Source organism: Lampetra planeri, chromosome 7, assembly GCF_965212315.1.
Source record: "Lampetra planeri chromosome 7, kcLamPlan1.2.h2, whole genome shotgun sequence".
Classification (NCBI taxonomy): Eukaryota; Metazoa; Chordata; class Hyperoartia; order Petromyzontiformes; family Petromyzontidae; genus Lampetra; species Lampetra planeri.
The window spans coordinates 229,280-247,359 of NC_136113.1; the positions used below are offsets into that span (position 1 = coordinate 229,280).

Genomic DNA, 18,080 nt, shown 5'->3' on the forward strand with positions numbered 1-18,080 from the left:
TGTGGAGAGGGGGGGGCGCCGACGGCGATCGGGAGCCAACCCCGAAGATAAGAGGAAGCTGCGGAGTGGTGTGCAGCTGGGGAGGAGACAGCCAGGAGGGCTGCTTGTTAGAGGCAGCGGTGTGGCTGCCAGGAGGAGCTGCGGAGAGAGAGAGAGAGGGGGCTGCTTGTTAGAGGCAGCGGTGTGGCTGCCAGGAGGAGCTGCGGAGAGAGAGAGAGAGAGCAAGAAGCTGTGAGAGCTGCGGAGGGAGAAGAGCAGCAGAGAGTACAGCCAAGGGGGGCTGTGTGAGAGAAACAGCAGCGGAGCTGCTGTTGTGGATCGGGCCGACATTGGAGTCAGCACCGTGGAGAAGCTACAGAGTAAAGACAGCCGTGTGGGTGTACAGCACGAACCGAATAATAAAGGACACTGGGACAGACATCGTGGTCCAGTCGTTTATTACACTGGTGTCGGAAGTGCAACGGCATGTCGAAACAAGTGAGGAAGAAAGTTAATCCGGCGCCTGCATCGGCTTCTTCGTCCGACGACGACGAACTCCCTCCAACCACGGATCCTGTTGGGGTGGTGGAGGAGAGCCAGGCTGAGGCGACCACGGGAACGGGTGTGGAGGATGTTGGCGCGGTGGCGGGTCCGTCGACATCATCAGACGCGGATCAACGATGGCAAGCGATGGCGGTACAACTGGAGGCACTTCAGGACGTCCTGGCGCATCTATGCCATCTCGTCGCGCCAGGGACGAGGGATGATGCAAGTGGTGCTCCGCGGGCCGCCACGTTGCCTGTCCTGCCGCCGCCATTGCCCACGCGGCAAGAGGCCGCCATTTTGCGCGCTCCGTGGCGCCAAACCGCCATCTTGGCCACGCCGCGGGCCGACGCCATTTTGAATTTGCCATCACAACCACCACCATTGGAAGACGGCGGGAAGAGGAGTCGGAGTCGCCACCTTACAACAGTTAAAGAATTTTCCGTCGGTGGGGACTGGAGCGCGTTCGCCTGCCGCTTCTTGGCGGCGGTACGCACAGCAAGATGGACCGATGCGGAGGCTTTGGAGGTGTTGCCGACTCTCCTGGACGACGAATCTGTCCGATTCTTCCGTTCCATAGCGACCGATAAGAAGGCAACTTTATGTGGTGTTTTTCAAGAAATGGCCGATGCTTATGAGCCACCAGATGATGCGCATCGGCGATTCGCTCAACGACAACGAGCACCAGAGGAGTCGCCCGTGGCGTTCAGGGGTGCGGTGCTGGAGCTGGCCATGGCAGCTTATCCTGAGACGCCACAGGACCTGCTGGAGCCTCTCATATTAGGGAAAATGTTGGAGCTGTCTCGGGATCTAGGGATCCCCATGCCTGTGTGTGGGCATGAGAAGCTAACTTCCCGGATGGCTGCTAAGTGTCTCGATGCGCAATTCAACCTCCGTCGCTGGAAACAAGTGACGGCGTGGACGGGGGAGCCCGTCAAAGAAGAGGAGGCGCTGGGGTGGAACCCTGCGCAGGCCGTCTATGTTCCGGATGACCGGGGCCCTCAACAACTGACGGCCGCCTCCGCTCCATGGACGGGACGCGGCGGGCCGAGACCGCGCGCGGTGCTACCAGAACGGGGCCGTCAGGAGGCGAGGCCTGCGCTTCGGCGCAACGAGGCCGAATGTTTCCGCTGCGGGCGTAGGGGCCACTACGCCAGAGACTGCTGGGCCCGCTTCCCGGCTCCGCCGCAGCAGGAGGCCTCGGCACCGGTCAAGTCGGCTAAAGATCCTCCGAAACAGGCATGTCGGCACGCACCAGACACTCGGCAAGGCTTTCCACCTCACCCACCACCTGTGTTGCGCGATCCTATTGTTGTTGTTAAAGAAAGGCCATCGACGGGGCCTTGTCATTCAGTTACGCAGTGGCGCAAATTGGCACGGAGAGTTGTCGCGGCCGCTACGGGTTCGTCCACTGTACCGGGGTCCATACAAGGTGTGGACGTGCGCATTTTGGTCGACTCGGGCGCGTCTGCGACTATTATATCGGATGTCATTTTCCATCTGTTGGGCATTCCGTCGCGGGCTGTGCGTCCGGTTTATGGGTCGTGCGTCGCTGCGAACGGGGGTAGCATGGGTATCGTGGGTCAGGTGGATGCTAAGATATCTATTGGGGATGTGTCGGCCTCGGGTGTTGTGTTGATATCGAGATCTTTGGCGGTTCCTTGTTTGTTAGGCACCGATTTTTTGGCTAAGATGCCCATTTTGATCAAAATCAATGAGAATTGTATTGAACTGCCGGGGGGCCGTCAAATCTCGTTTCTGCCGTCGCCCTGGGGGCGACCTGCTTCGGCCGTACAAGTGCAGGCGCTGTCCGTCGCATCTGTGGACATCCCACCTGGTACACAGATGCTTATACCCTTGCGGTATCGGAAGCCCCTGCCTGATCGGCTAGGAGCAGTAGGGGTCTTGTTGTCACCGTCCGCCACGATAACAACCGGGTTGGCGTTAGTGGGGGCACAGACCATCGTCCGGCCGGATCAATTACCGTTTTTACAGGTGCTTAATGCGGGGGGAGAAAACGTCCGTGTCCCGGCCGGTACGGTTGTGGCACATGCCACTACGGCGTTTGCGACCCATGATTGTCCACATAGCCGGGGAGTTGTTGCTGGGGTTTCCGAGCCAAGGAGTTCGGATGATCGTTGGGTTGCTCAATTATGTGACGAAAATTCTTCCCTGTCCATGGAGCAACGTGGTGCGCTGCGTAAATTGTTGTTGACATATTCCGACGTGTTCAGCTCCGATGATTTGGATTTGGGCCGCACTTCCTTGCTTTACCATCACATTGAGACGGGCGATGCTGCCCCTATTCGATTAAATTCGCATCGGATGAGTCCTGCGGAGCGAGAACACGTACGGGGGGCAGTGGAAGACATGTTGGCTGCGGACATTATATCGCCATCTAACAGCCCATGGGGCGCTCCAGTCGTCTTGGTTAAGAAGAAGGATGGCAAATTGCGATTTTGTGTTGATTTCCGCAAATTGAATAAGATATCGGTGGCAGATGCGTACCCCCTGCCGCGTATGGATGACTCCCTCGACGCATTGTCGGGGGCTAAGTTCTTTTCCACACTGGACCTCTCTTCGGGATTTTGGCAGCTTCCCCTTGACGAGTCCTCACGGGAGAAAACCGCATTCCGTACGCCGCAGGGGTTATTTCAATTCAACTGTCTCCCGATGGGATTGAATGCGGCCCCTGCTACATTTCAAAGATTGATGGAGCTCGTTTTGACGGGGTTGCAGTGGGAGACATGTCTTATATATTTGGACGATATCATTGTCTTCAGCCGCACATTCGATGAACATTTGACGCGGCTGGAGACAGTGTTCACGAGGATGCGTTCTGCCAAATTGAAATTCAAACCAAAGAAATGTCACCTACTGCAACGGTCCGTCCGCTATTTGGGGCACATTGTGAGCGCTGAGGGAGTGTCCACGGATCCGGAAAAGACGGCGTGCGTCCGGGATTGGCCGACTCCGGCCACCGTGGGGGATGTTCGGCGGTTTTTGGGATTTGCCTCGTATTACCGAAGATTCGTGCCGGGTTTTGCGACGATTGCGAGGCCTTTGCATCTCCTTACGGGTAAAGGACGGAAGTTTGTTTGGGGACAGCCGGAGGAGGCGGCCTTTCGGAGTCTGCGTGATCTATTGGCCACGGCCCCAACATTGGATTATCCCGATTTCGATCACCCATTCATTCTTGATACGGACGCGAGTGACACAGGTATTGGGGCGGTGTTATCACAGTCTAAAGGGGGTGTAGAGCGTGTCGTGGCGTATGGTAGCCGAGTCTTGTCTCCTGCGGAAACCCGCTACTGTGTCACTCGCAGAGAACTATTGGCGGTTGTTTTTTTCCTACGGCAATTTCGACCATACCTCTACGGTCGTTCTTTTATTGTGCGTACGGATCATGCGGCCTTGCAATATGCCCTTAAAATTGACCAGCCATCCGGACAGTTGGCACGTTGGTTGGACACGCTACAGGAATTTTCCTTCCAAATTCAACATCGGAAGGGAGTGCGCCATGCGAACGCTGACGCACTTTCCAGATTACCGCGGCGCGCCCCTTGTAAATGTGAGTCGGGGACGCATAGGTGTTCGCCGATTCCAAACCCCCCTCAGCCGCTCACGTTGGCCGTCGAGAAGTCGGACACTCCGATGGAACCGGGACCGGCTGACGGGGTTTTGAATCTGCCGCGGTCTGTCTGGATCCGGGAACAGATGATGGATGAGTCATTGGTGTCCTTGCGGAAGCGGTCTGCTAAGGACGATGGGAGTCCGAGTACGGCTGTGGGGCCGCAAACCGCTCTCCGAGATGGTCTGCTTATGTGGCGGGAGGGGTTCCAGGAACGTTGGCGCCTGGTGGTACCAACGTCCTTGCGGTTCGAGTTGATTAGAACCCTCCATTGTGACACTCTCTTACATTTAGGGGTGCAGAAGACCTTGTTGACGTTGCAACGTCATTATTTTTGGCACGGCATGGCGACAGATGTCGTAGGGCACGTGCGCGCGTGCCCTGCGTGTGCACAACGTAAGCCGCCGAAACATCCTTACGTGCCGCCTCTCCAGTCGATTCAGGTGTCTCGAGTCAATGAATTGGTGGCACTGGACATATTGGGACCTTTTCCACCATCGGCGAGGGGTAATAAATATTTGCTGGTAGGGGTTGAGTACCTCTCCCGTTGGCCGATGGCCTGGCCGTTGCCCGATCAGTCGGCCGCGGCCATTACCGACGCCTTTTTGTTTGGGTATATTATGGATAAGGGGGCGCCTGAGAGACTCCTCACGGACCAGGGCAGGAATTTCTCTTCTAAATTATTGGCGGAAGTGTGCGCGGGCCTTGGGACTAAGAAAGTACGGACATCCCCATACCATCCGCAGACGGATGGTATGGTTGAACGGCTGAACAGGACATTGTCTGCCATGCTTTGCCACACCGTGAGTGAACAACAATCAGATTGGGATCTGCACATCCCCGGGGTGCTTTCGGCGTACAGGATGACGCCTCATGCGGCTACAGGATATTCGCCGTTTTACCTTATGTATGGTCGGGAAAACGTGCCGCCGGTGGATGTGCAATTGGGAACTGGGGTGAAGGGACCTCGTAAACCACTTCCTGAATACATTCAGGACACGGTTCGCCGAGTCACGGAGGCGCGGGAGAATGCCCGCGTGGCTACGGCCAAAGCCCAGGCCCGGAACGAGCGATATGCGCGACGGTCTGAGGGGGAGTGCCCTTGGAAGGTTGGGGACCTAGCCTGGCTTCATTGTCCACAGGTACGTCCGGGGACCTCGCCGAAATTGCACAAACCCTGGCATGGTCCCGTACGCCTCATTGCGGTTCCCAACCCACAGACAGCACGCGTCCAGATTGGGTCTCGTCGCTGGGTTGTGCATACGTCGCGCTTGAAACCATATGTTGCTCCCTTACATGATGCGTCATCCCCCAATGTTGCCTTGCCGGGGTCTGTTGCTGCTGACTCTCCCCTGCCTGCGTCCATTGATCTCGCTGGAGCGCCTGTCGTACCTGTTCCAGACAGGCCGGCCGTGACATTGCGGGGGACGAGGGGCCCTGCTCGGAGGACGCCTGCCAGGTCTGCGGGACCTTCGAGCCCTGCAGCCCTTCCGACCCAGCTGCGGGCACGGTCACAGGACAAGCCCAAGACTAACTCTTTAGGGACACGGGACGTCGGTGGACTTCCAGCTGCGACAGGGGGATTACCCCCTGTCATTCCTCGACTTTCATCGCGTTCCCGTTCTGCGAGTGGGCCGCCGACCGTCCGGGACGGGCCGGCGACCCGCACACGTTCCAAATCGCTTACGTTTCGTTGATTGTTGCTGTCTTGTTATTTTTTTCTTACAGTTGTATTTATTGCATGCTTTTGTACGATCGTTGATGTTCATTGCGTTGTTGTTGTTCTTGTTGTTACATTATATGCTTAGTGTCCTTTAGGGGGGGAAGCTCGGTTCGCCGCATTACGATTTGCTATTGGTCAGCCGAGGTCGGCTGGGATTTTTCTACGGGGGAGGGTGGTGTAATGCGGGCGTAAGCGACCTTCCGGAGGTGACGTCACGGGGGGTGGAGTCATGTGACGTGGGGGTAAGGTTCGGGGCTTTAAGCGGGTAAACCGGAAGGGGAAGGTAGTCGGGGTGTGAGCGGAAAAGAGTGAGGCCACGCGGGCAAGTGTGGAGAGGGGGGGGCGCCGACGGCGATCGGGAGCCAACCCCGAAGATAAGAGGAAGCTGCGGAGTGGTGTGCAGCTGGGGAGGAGACAGCCAGGAGGGCTGCTTGTTAGAGGCAGCGGTGTGGCTGCCAGGAGGAGCTGCGGAGAGAGAGAGAGAGGGGGCTGCTTGTTAGAGGCAGCGGTGTGGCTGCCAGGAGGAGCTGCGGAGAGAGAGAGAGAGAGCAAGAAGCTGTGAGAGCTGCGGAGGGAGAAGAGCAGCAGAGAGTACAGCCAAGGGGGGCTGTGTGAGAGAAACAGCAGCGGAGCTGCTGTTGTGGATCGGGCCGACATTGGAGTCAGCACCGTGGAGAAGCTACAGAGTAAAGACAGCCGTGTGGGTGTACAGCACGAACCGAATAATAAAGGACACTGGGACAGACATCGTGGTCCAGTCGTTTATTACACATCTTACACAATTGAGGTTATAAACATGGATGCAGTGAATATCCTCTTCGCATGTGGGTCCAGCTATCCTCTGGCACTTTTCAACGGTTGGGTCTGAACTAAAAAAAACCCCCCACACAAAGCGAAGCATTTTGTTTTTTGACCACTGGAGGCCGCCAAAGTCACGTGACCACCACAGCACATGGTGCTTTTTGGGCAGAGTGCAGTGTGGGAAGAGGGTTGAACCAGAGACGTATAACGCCCAGTAATAAAACAAGCCCAAGTCTGCTTGTACCATTCTTCAAAGGCATTTGCTCACTACTGTAATGCACGTGAACGTCACAATGACCTTGCAATGTACTGCAACTCGGTGTTGTACAAACAAGTTGGGCACAGTCACCAGCTGTATATGCACAGAGAACTCATAACTCAGGAAGAAGTGCAAATGGCACATCACACAATTAGGATTACGGTTGATATGAGGAAGTGTGACACCTGAAAACTTAGACTAGTGGTTCTCAACCTTTACTGCAGCCTTGCACCCCTTTGCTTCTCAATTGTATTTTTATATAAATACATAGGTTTGATGAAACAAAGCAGGTGTACTTACGTGCCTGTACTTAATGTGTTCCGATTATTTACCTTCTAAAAAAAATCTAGCATGTCTCGCATCCCCCAGAAAGGGCATCTCACACCCCCAGGGGGTCAGTGCACCCCAGGTTAAGAAACACTGACTTAGACGAATCAGATCTCTCCTCCCACTGTTCGCGTATCAAGATACACATTGGTATATCCATAATAGACTGCTGCAGGTTGTAGGTTATGAGTTTCCATACTCTTTTAGTATTCACGTCATTGCAGTCTGCTGTAAGAGATGTTGACAGAAACTACTCAATCTATGCCATTCACTCACGAGCAGTACATACAATATACAATAGGGTAATTAGTTGACTTTTATTACAATCTCATATTTGCTTGATAGTAGGGTTTTCCCCTTTTATCAACGGCTTTATTTAACTTCACTTGTGTTTGTCGTGGTCAAATCTTGTAATCAAAAGTTAGTCTACTTCCTGTTGTCCAATCAATTCCACATTTTGCACCCGGAGACAATGCATGCCTGTATCAAAATCGGCATCAAATTATTCATCAATTGCCTCCTTTCAGGCAATTAAAATATTTGTATGGACGGCTTATTAATTATATATTTTTCTGTAGATCCAAAACGCCACGGTCCCTAAACTGTGGAATCGGCTCGCACAAAAAAGCAGGCGCCACGTGTCTCAGGCACCATTGACGTACTTTTCGACCGCAAGTTAAACGAAGTTGTTAATAAAACCGTTGTTTTTTTAAACTTTTTTTACGGAGTTTATTCTGGCAACAAAACAGGTGTTAAGATGTTAAAACACCAAACGGAAACCTTTTACAAGGAATTATGTCTGCATTAACAGCAACGCTTGTGGTTTGAATGCAAACAGAAAACACTGATAATATATGCATTGTCTTTGAAACTGATTGGTCCACACCAGAGTTTTCTTTTGATCCTGGTCTCAATTGGTGTTAGACCAGAGGACGCCAAAAGGCGTACAAGCCCAAAGACAATGCACTATCAGAGTAATGAGAGCTCGGGGTGAACATCTACATCATGGGACCTCCTTTGCCAGTACCAAAATAAAATAGGTTTTTCCCCTTTTTTACACGCTTTCATTTAACTCACTCTGTCTGTTGTTGTTGTATCCTCAAATCTTGTAACTCAATTTTAACCCAATTCCCAATGTGGTATCGACTGCAAACTTGGTATACTTATGTCATACTGATGACAATAATATATTCTATGATAAAAAAAGATATTTTTAAACATTATTTTTTTATATGTTATGTTTCGGCTTGGGTCTAATTGTCCATGGCTGTAATTGCCCACAGTCCCTTACGTTACGGCAAGCTTCGGGCCACTTCCTGGAGTCGTGGAGTTCTTCCATCACTACAGTACATTCATGTTCACGATGTGACGATCGATGTACTGCTGGATGGCTGCTATGAATCTCTATGCCATGTGCTACTTCGTTGAGCTATCGTTTGTGGCCAGGTAGTTTCTGCAAAAGAAGCTAACACCTCAAGTGGCCTTTACCTGTGGACGGCAGGCTACATGCACCAACCAATAGGCCCGACATCACATTGTTGACATACGGGACTAGATGTGAAATGCACATAGTCCAGGAATCTGAGCGCTCATCAGAATTTTTAGTCAGTTACAACAACAGTATATTAATTTTTTTAATGCAAAGCACTTGAACAGAAAAAATATATTTTTAACTTTTTAGTACATTTCATAAAAGCGTGTTTTTAAAAACGTTTTTATATATATTTTATTCTGGCAACAAAACAGGTGTTAAAATGTTATCATTACTCTGATAGTGCATTGTCTTTGGGCTGTACGCCTTTTGGCGTCCTCTGGTCTAACACCGTTTGAGACGAGGCTCGAAAGAAAGCTGTCTCTGGTGTGGACCAATCAGTTTGAAGGACAATGCATATATTATCAGAGTATGTTTTCTGTTTGTATTCTGACCACAAGTATTGTGGTTAATGCAGACATGATTCCTTGTAAAAGGTTTCAATTTGGTGTTTTAACATCTTAACGCCTGGGAAAAACCTATCATCATATTTTGGTACTGGCAAAGGAGGTTACATGATATAGCTGCTCATATTGCTTGTTAAGATGGAAATTGTCAAGGTCTCAATTGTAAAGGCCAAAAAGTAATATTCTCTGAATTACATAAAAGCAATGAAGCAATGGTCATCTCCATTGCTGGCCCTAAGCCAGTGATGGCATTTCTAAGATGTGATCCAGTCTCCCCATAGGACCACCTCTGTTGGCTTCCCTCAAAGTGGAAATTATTAAACAGACCCTAGTGGAAGAATGGGCTCCGAGTGAACCCAAAATCTGGATACTTACTCGGGCCCTTCTAAATGCGAGCTCAGCACTAACAGGGCCACAACTGGCCCTACTCAACTGTGAAAGGGATAGTGATTTTCAACAACTCCGAACCTGATTCCAGGCAAATACATAAGATTTAAATGAATACTCAATACCAAAGGAACTTACAAGTTATTTTTTCCGAGTGATGTAACAAGTGGATACGTCTTGCCCAAATCTGCCCTACCATTAAAATATTGCCAAAGACAAGTGTAAAATCTTGACTTAAAGCTATCATGAATGCAGAATTCATATTCTTTGGGTCTTTCGGTAAAGCCACATACATAGAAAAAAATAATCAAAATAATTAGAATACACGACGTTTTGATCGCAACACAAGCAATCGTCTTCAAGTGAAAAAAGAGGGGGAAATCTGCCGAGGCAGGCTGTTTATAAGGGTTTAGAGATGGGCAGAGCAGCTAATGTTAATGTAGGAGAGGTCTCCGTAACATTCAGTAGGTCTACACCAATCAAAGAGCTGTTTACAAATGGTTTAGAGATGGGTGGGGCAGCTAATGCCAATGTGGGGGAGGTACTACGGAGCTGTGGGGAGGTGGCCATTGTATTGTGAGAGATTAGCATGTCAATGTAAGTGCCCACATGGAGCGGGAAAAGAATGGCAAGCCGCCATTTACTAACACAGCTATCGGTGGCTGTGTTAGTGAGTGTAACTCAGAGAGTCGAAAATAACTGCTAGGTAGGATAGGAACATCACAGCCAATTATGACCTAAACTGGCTAATAACGTCCGTCCAATGATTGCTCAGTTTGTACCCATCTTCTCGGTTAAAATTGTGTCTGTGTTTATATATCTGGATGGCTTCATGAACGAATCTTTGTTGATAGCCAGTGGGTTTGCAGAATACCTTCGTCTTGGCAAAATCAAGACAAAGGTACTATGCTTGTGTTGCGATCGAAACGTCGTGGATATTGTTATTATTTTGATTATTTTCTCTATTTACGTGGCTTTACCGAAAGACCTAAAGACTAGTGTATTCTTAAACTCCTTATCACTTCCTTTATTTGTGTTTAGCTTTGGGGTGCTTATTTTACTTAGTGGGGTGTTCTTATTACTAGCCTGTGTGCTTTCATGAAGTTTTTACTGCATTTTTTAATATTTAAAATTGTATTTCCGTGTTTAGCTTTGGGTCCTGATGTCATCATACACCACTTGCTAGACACTCGCAGGCCAGAATCTTTAGCCAGTCCTAATTCTTTAATGTGTCTTACCCAAGATTGTATTTAGTGACAGTGCCTCCCTATGCACAAACAGATCTTAACATCGTACTACTGGTGGGGTGTGAAGGCACGCTGGCTGCGGGCCATTGACTAGGGAAAGTTTGTGGAGAATGCAGAGACGATGGACATGCCAATCTACGGTCTGCACTCAAATGCTGCTGGCATTACATTGGTCTGGAAGTTCCACTAAGTGACATGTTTTAATTAATATTTCTGGAACATAACACAGGGTTTTCAGATATATTTATTGTTCTTCTTGGTTTTTTCGGTAAAGTCACGTAGAAGGGAAGTAATAAAATAATAAAAATAAAACATAATAAAATAATTCTCACGACGTTTCGGCTACAACGCAAGCAGCCGTCTTCAGGTGAAGAATGAGACACTGCCAAGCTAGGAGCTTATATATAAGCTGAGTTGGAGGTGGAAGAAGAGCGCCTTAACAAAATAATGTGCATATCAAGAGGAATTCAGCATATTCATGGGAAATGCGTAGGAGGTGGGCGGGGGGGTTTCAAAGTCATATTATGCCCATGCATTATGCAGGATCAGCAGCACCAAAGGGAGGGGGGTAGCATTAACAAAGGGAGGGCATGTTAATAGTATGTAGAAGCAATGAAACATGTGAATGGGAGAACGGTGGCAGGAGACCCGCAGCGGAGCAAATAATGCATTCCCTGTGGAGAACACAAGATACACAGTTAATGCCAGTGAGTGGACTGCGGTCTGAAAGTCACAATAAACGTGAACAACAATCAGTTAAGATCTGAAGTGGTTTATTACGTCCTTCCAATGATTGCTGAGCCAGAATTCATCTTCTCGGTTGAAATTGTCTCTGTGTTTGTATATGTGGATCGCCTCATGAACAAATCTCTCATGGTAGCCAGATGGCTTGCAGAGAACCTCTGTCTTGGAGAAGTCAATGTCATGTGAGCCCACTGAATTGTAACAGTGATCTGCCACGGCTGAGGTGTTTGTCCTACCGTGTTTCAGGTCTGCTTTATGTTCACGGATGCGGTCCGAGACATGTCGTTTGGTTTCTCCAATGTAACTGCTACCACAGAGGCAACTTAGTTTGTAGACGCCAGGGTACTGTATGTCTGAAACCACGTCTTTTACAGACGGGACCAGATCACGGATTTTATGTACTGTGTTGAATCGTACCTGAATCTTGTGTTTAATCAGGATTTTGGAGATCTTTTTTGTGACCCCAGCAATGTAGGGTAAGGTGATGGTTTTGAAAGGCTCCTCAACAGGATCCTTCTTGATGGTTGGAGTGATGGCCTTGCGGATTGTGTAGTCGGAGTAACCATTAGCCTTAAGAGCTTGGCGTACGTGTTTGAGTTCACTGGCAATGTGTTCCTGGTCGGAGATGCATTGGGCTCTATGGTATAGAGTCTTGATGAGGGAGTTCTTCTGGGATGGATGGTGGTGGGAATCCGGTTTAAGGTAGGCATCCGTATGGGTGGCTTTCCTGTAGACAGAATGGCTCATTGAACCATCAGGTCTCCTTTTAATTAGGACATCCAAAAAGGGTAGCTTGCCATCTTTTTCGACTTCCATGGTGAATCTGATGGCTGGGTGTATGGAATTGATGTGGTCGAGAAATTGGTCTAGAGCAGGCTGGCCATGTGGCCAGATGACAAAAGTGTCATCTACGTACCTCTTCCATAAGGTCGGGTGTAGAGTGGCAGTCTGGATGGCGTCAGTCTCAAATTTCTCCATGAAAATGTTGGCTACAACCGGAGATAGGGGGGAGCCCATTGGGGTGACCTCAGTTTGCTTATAGAAGGTTCCATTCCAGGTGAAGTATGTATTGGTTAAGCAGTGTCTCACCAGGGGGGGTACCCCAGTATTCAGTCCTTGATGAACCAAGTCTTCAATGATTGCGATGGTGTCAGGCACAGGAACCTTGGTGAACAAGGAAACCACATTAAAACTGACAAGCAGGTCGTCTGGGGACAGGGAAATCCCCTTGATTGTGGATACCAGGTCAGTAGAGTTTAGTACCGCAGAGGTGGTTTTTCCAGTGAAAGGCCGTAGGATTTTAGACCCATTAATATGCTAAATTCCTCTTGATATGCACATTATTTTGTTAAGGCGCTCTTCTTCCACCTCCAACTCAGCTTATATATAAGCTCCTAGCTTGGCAGTGTCTCATTCTTCACCTGAAGACGGCTGCTTGCGTTGTAGCCGAAACGTCGTGATAATTATTTTATTATGTTTTATTTTTATTATTTTATTACTTCCCTTCTACGTGACTTTACCGAAAAAACCAAGAAGATGAATCCCTGCAGTCACGAAAGCTTTAAATCGAAAAATATTTATTGTTATTATCCTTTCAATTACATTTCAGTGTGTTTCAGTACATTTTGTCTGACTGTGCTGTGTCGATGAACAGACAAAATAGCAATGTACACAAAAGCACTGCTGCTTTTTCCACTGCTCAAGGTGGATATTTTTTGCTTGCTCTTCCTGCCACCGTTTTCGAGAAAATTCAAGTAACTAGTATTTTTTTCTGACCAGGTGCACATGAAAGTTTTGCACTTTACTAGACTCTGTTTTTTTAAGGGATTGTCGGTCCTGTGTAACATTGTCAAGGTCAACATTTTCCACAGCATGCGGATGCCATGGCAGGGAAGTCTACACAAAAATGCAAGCGCTTTCAAACATTGGACATTTATTTACAGCGCCTGGTTGTGAGGTGCTGCAACTTTACAGCATTACTGTATGAAGCTGCCTGCAACGGTGGATGCCAATTCAATGTATTTACCACAACAGGCACAGGACCTGTGATACACTAAAAGGGAGAATGGCTGACTACAGTCTCGATGAGTCATCCTCTTCATGTCTCTCCAAACAGTCCATTTAAGGACACGGGACTAAAACATGTGAAATGTGCATATTCCAAACAGCAACGTGCATGCCAAGTAATTGTAACCAAAGGCAATGCCACTGCCACCTTGCTTTGATGCTTCCAGCAACATAGAGAATATTTTGTGCACATTATTTAAAGAAAAGCTCTGTGAAAACTATATGGCAATCGGACAAAGAAGCAGACTTATTTGATCTACTGCACTAGCTCTTGAGACACAAGCCCTACCTCTAATCATAATCAAATTATCCAATAATAGCCCCCCCAGATACTAGCCCTACATATACTGTATTTAAAAAAAAATTCAACCAGATACCAACTAACCCTACCCCTAACCTTAACTGAACCCTTCACCCCACCCATAGCACTTTCAGTGTTTATAGCATAAACGAATGTAGAAAAAGTCAATGTGTTTGAACAGGATGACAATATCCATTTCTGGATACTGGAATGTTAAACAGCATATTTAAATTCTGAAAATTTGGCACCCAGCTGGATGAGAATGTATCAACATTTACACTTTTCAAAGCCATATATCCCATTCATTATATGATGATACTGCATTGGCAGTGGTGCACAAGCACACTTTGTATTTGTAAACCTCACATTCATCAATACCACTGCCGTCAAATGAAAAATATAAAGTGACGTTTTGGGCAATGGCCCTTCTTCAGAACACATATATAAATCATGTCCTCCTATACTGGATAGGAGCACCCATACCAGTCGAGCACTCTGCAAGAAACGAGAAAAAAATGTGCTCCCCTTTACCAACCCATTGCAACCAGTGTGATGAAGTATGGTCAAACAACTCCTCCATGACCAACAAACTAAATCACAGCCTCCAGTGCCCAGCAAATGTGGAGCCACTACCATATAGAGTCCAACTCAATCTAAAGTATAGTGGACACTTGGTGTGTGGGTCGCATCTTCCTTTTGAAAGGAGTGCGGTGTGAATATTTTGAGATAAAGTGCGGTGGATATGCAATGGTGGTGTATGCCCAAATTTACATTTACTAAAGAGGTACAGTTGCAAACACTTACTTTAGACCCTGAATTACATGCCCCCTCAGCCACCTTCAAGAAATAAAAACCCATGGGTGAGTGCAGTGGTACTTAACCTTCACTGCACCCATTTGGTTCTCAATCGTAAAAAACATGGAAAATGTTAATAAATACATAGGTTTGATGAAACAAAGTGGTTGTACTTACATGCCCGTGTTTAATTAGTATTTTAGATCATTTACCTTCTAAAAAAATCTGGTGTGTCTCGAACCGCCAAAAAGGGCATCTCGCACAGCCAGGGGGTGTGTGCACTAAACGTTCAGAACCACTGGGTTAGCGGCTCTGATACAGGGAAACCTTTCACTGGGAACAATACAGTGCTCACAAAGAATGCAAGTCCTGCTGAATCCAAGAACCCCAGATGTTGCTTGCTCCTAAAACCTAAAGCTCGGCCCACTATTATGTAAGTTGAAAGAAGCATTCCTAAGGAATATGCATTTTAAGTTCCATGATTTTTTTTCAACTAAAAACCACACGTGTCTGTCGGTTCGGCTCCAGTTAATAGAAACTCTGCTCCAGTTCACAAAAAAACTTTCAACAAATGAAGAAAAAATAATGGGCAACTAAGTACACAAGTAATAACAATAGTCCTCTACCAAACGATCAACTAATCTTTTGTACCAAGAGAGTACCTATGCATTTAAGGAGCTGGCCTTCAAAAATCCTTACAGGGAGGTGAGGCACCCACTGGCCATGCTTGATGACAATCATTATGGATGATGCCCACATCACAGATTTACTAAGTTAATTTAATCATGGGCAATAAATGGTAGATTGCCAGTGACACCCACATCCCGAAGAATAAAACATAAGTATGTCCCCCTAAGCTAGCCTTGCCTCATGTTGAGAACTACTGTGGGTTGAGTATGACACACTGATTACCTGCATCAAAGGTCGGAGGCTTCATGTCACCCTGGTTGAGCTCCGTGCCATACTTTAGCTTGTGGTACTTCGCTCTGTGGGAAGAGTTAAAATGCACCGATGATTATGTGTAACACAACTGAGTCACGAACACCACAAAGCACCTCGACACCGTGCACAGCATAATCGCATCCCACTCTACTCCCTGGGCCCTCTGCTAATGAGCATCCACTCTCAATAGGTCGCTCTATCTCCTCAGCTGCCACACTGTCTAGAACTCCCTCCTGCAGAATATATCAATTCCTGGCTAGCTCCCTGTTTTGAAGTCCAGACCTACAACATTGTTTCTGTTTTGCTTAGGATTTACTTTCTCTCCGCCTTGATCCTGACCCTATGTCATTGTATGGCAGTGTTTTTTTTCTCTTTTACTGGAATATTTCTTCACATACACAACTCTAGCCCATTCCCAATGGCCTAATCAACCAAAAGTCTAACATCACTCCACTACTGTATAGTTGTGAGACTACACACTTTATAAACTCCACGTACCATACAGGAAAACTGCTATTTTCGAGGACAATTCTTATTTTAATAATTATCCAGGAAGGCCATATCGAGTTTAAACTTATTTTCAGAAGGGTTCTAATTTTCAAGGTTATGTCAATTTTGGACACATTACGCTTGCGAGAGGAAGCTGAAGTACCCTCAGAAAAGCCACCCATTTGAAAAACACTCAGCACAGACAGGTCAAGTATCTACTCGCAGTACTGTCCCTTAAAGGCACCACATTGCTGAGCATGAGGATAGCCCACACGATGTATCATTTTGCATGTCATCCAACCAACTCTACCTGATATTCGCTGAATTGTAGTTGTTCACGATGGAAATGCCATGCACGAATGAGCTTCACCATGTGGGGAAAAGTTAATACCCTTAAAATAAACACTTTACAATTAACAAATTAAAGCAGTAACACTAGCTTAAGATGCCAGCCTGCCAGTGTCAATCCCATGGTATGCAATCGGTTGCCAGTGGTGGCACTTGGCCTTATTATTTTTTTCCAGTTCAAGGCACACAGTGGCCATGAAATTTGTGTATTGAACACTGACCGAAAGACCCAAAGAGTACTTGTTAGCCCTTTTATGAAATGTACTAAAAAGTTTCAAATCTTTTTTTAAATCCTTTATATTAAGTTCACTTGCTTGCTTGCGCGCTTACGACCGTGCAAATCTTTCGGTCGTTTTTTTACCCACTTCCCGTGATCCAATCGAGCTGACATTTTGCCCACAGACTCGTTGTGCGTGACAATCAATTTTCGTGAAAATATTTTTCCAAAATTTGACACTTTTTAGGATTTTTTTTTTATATGTAATTACCAATTGCTTAATGGTGGCAGGCAATCATCTGACCCATAGGTGGCAGCCATCTCAAGCCAGAGGACGAGACGACTCTAGCCGCCACGCATATAAAGGATTTATAGTGAAAAACTTTGTTTTTACGGGTTAATTTTTTTCTGTTCAAGTACAGTCATACCTCAGTGTACGACCGCTTTGGAATACGTCGAATTTGGTATACGTCGTGTTTTGACGAGGAAAAAATGTCTTGGGATACGACGTCTTGCTTGGGATATGACGCGCTTGCTACTTGAATGGGTCGGGATGAGTCACCGCGTACAGTACCCGCGTACACAATACTGTTACGGCTCTAACAAGCTGTAACAGTATTGTGTAGAATGACCAGACAATGTCCCACTTCAGGAACATTCTTAGAAGGCAAAAACAAACTTCAATGGACAGGTTTTTAGTAAAACTCAAACCTGGTGAGCCTCAACCAGGTCCAAGTAAAAAAAAGACAGGAAAAAAGAAAAAAAACCCAGAATTGTATCTTCCTGAAGTTAATGGAAGGGGACTTCTCCTTCCAAAAAATATCATCTCCTCCTCCTCCCCTTCCTCACCACCATCCTTGTAGGCTATCAACTCCTCTCAGCAAGGTAAAGTGACGTAAAATTTTATTTTTATTTCAATTTATTTTAATTTATTTATGCATTTATTTTAATTTATGTATGCATTTTAGTAATAAGTAGTGTCTACATTATTTTATACAACCCCATTAATGTATAATATGCCATATAAAATAGAATTTCTTACTCTGGAACGGATTATTTCCTTTCCCTTTATTTCTTATGGGAAAAATGCTTTGGTATACATCATTTTCGGTACAAGTCCTATCTTCTGGAATTAATTAACGACGTATACCGAGGTACCACTGTACTTTGCATTATATATGTTTAATATACTGTTGTTGTAACTGACTAAAAATTAAAAGCGTGGGGCATAATGTAAGGGGCCGTGGGCAATTAGACCCAAGCCGAAACATGCCATGTAAAAAATAATGTACAAAAATATATTTTTTACGATAGAATATAGTATTGTCATCAGTATGCCATA

The 18,080-nt window shown here is 47.0% G+C and overlaps 1 protein-coding gene across 5 annotated transcripts in view; it reads right to left on the reverse strand.

The window, feature by feature from the left end:
- The window catches only part of LOC144719689 (striatin-3-like), a 124,269-nt gene that overhangs the window by 55,700 nt on the left and 50,489 nt on the right, over positions 1-18,080 (reverse strand). For all 5 annotated transcript variants that reach the window (XM_078595820.1, XM_078595818.1, XM_078595817.1 and 2 more), the window contains exon 3: positions 15,655-15,728. In XM_078595820.1, the coding sequence (XP_078451946.1) occupies positions 15,655-15,728 (74 nt within the window). The remainder of the gene's footprint in view (positions 1-15,654; positions 15,729-18,080) is intronic.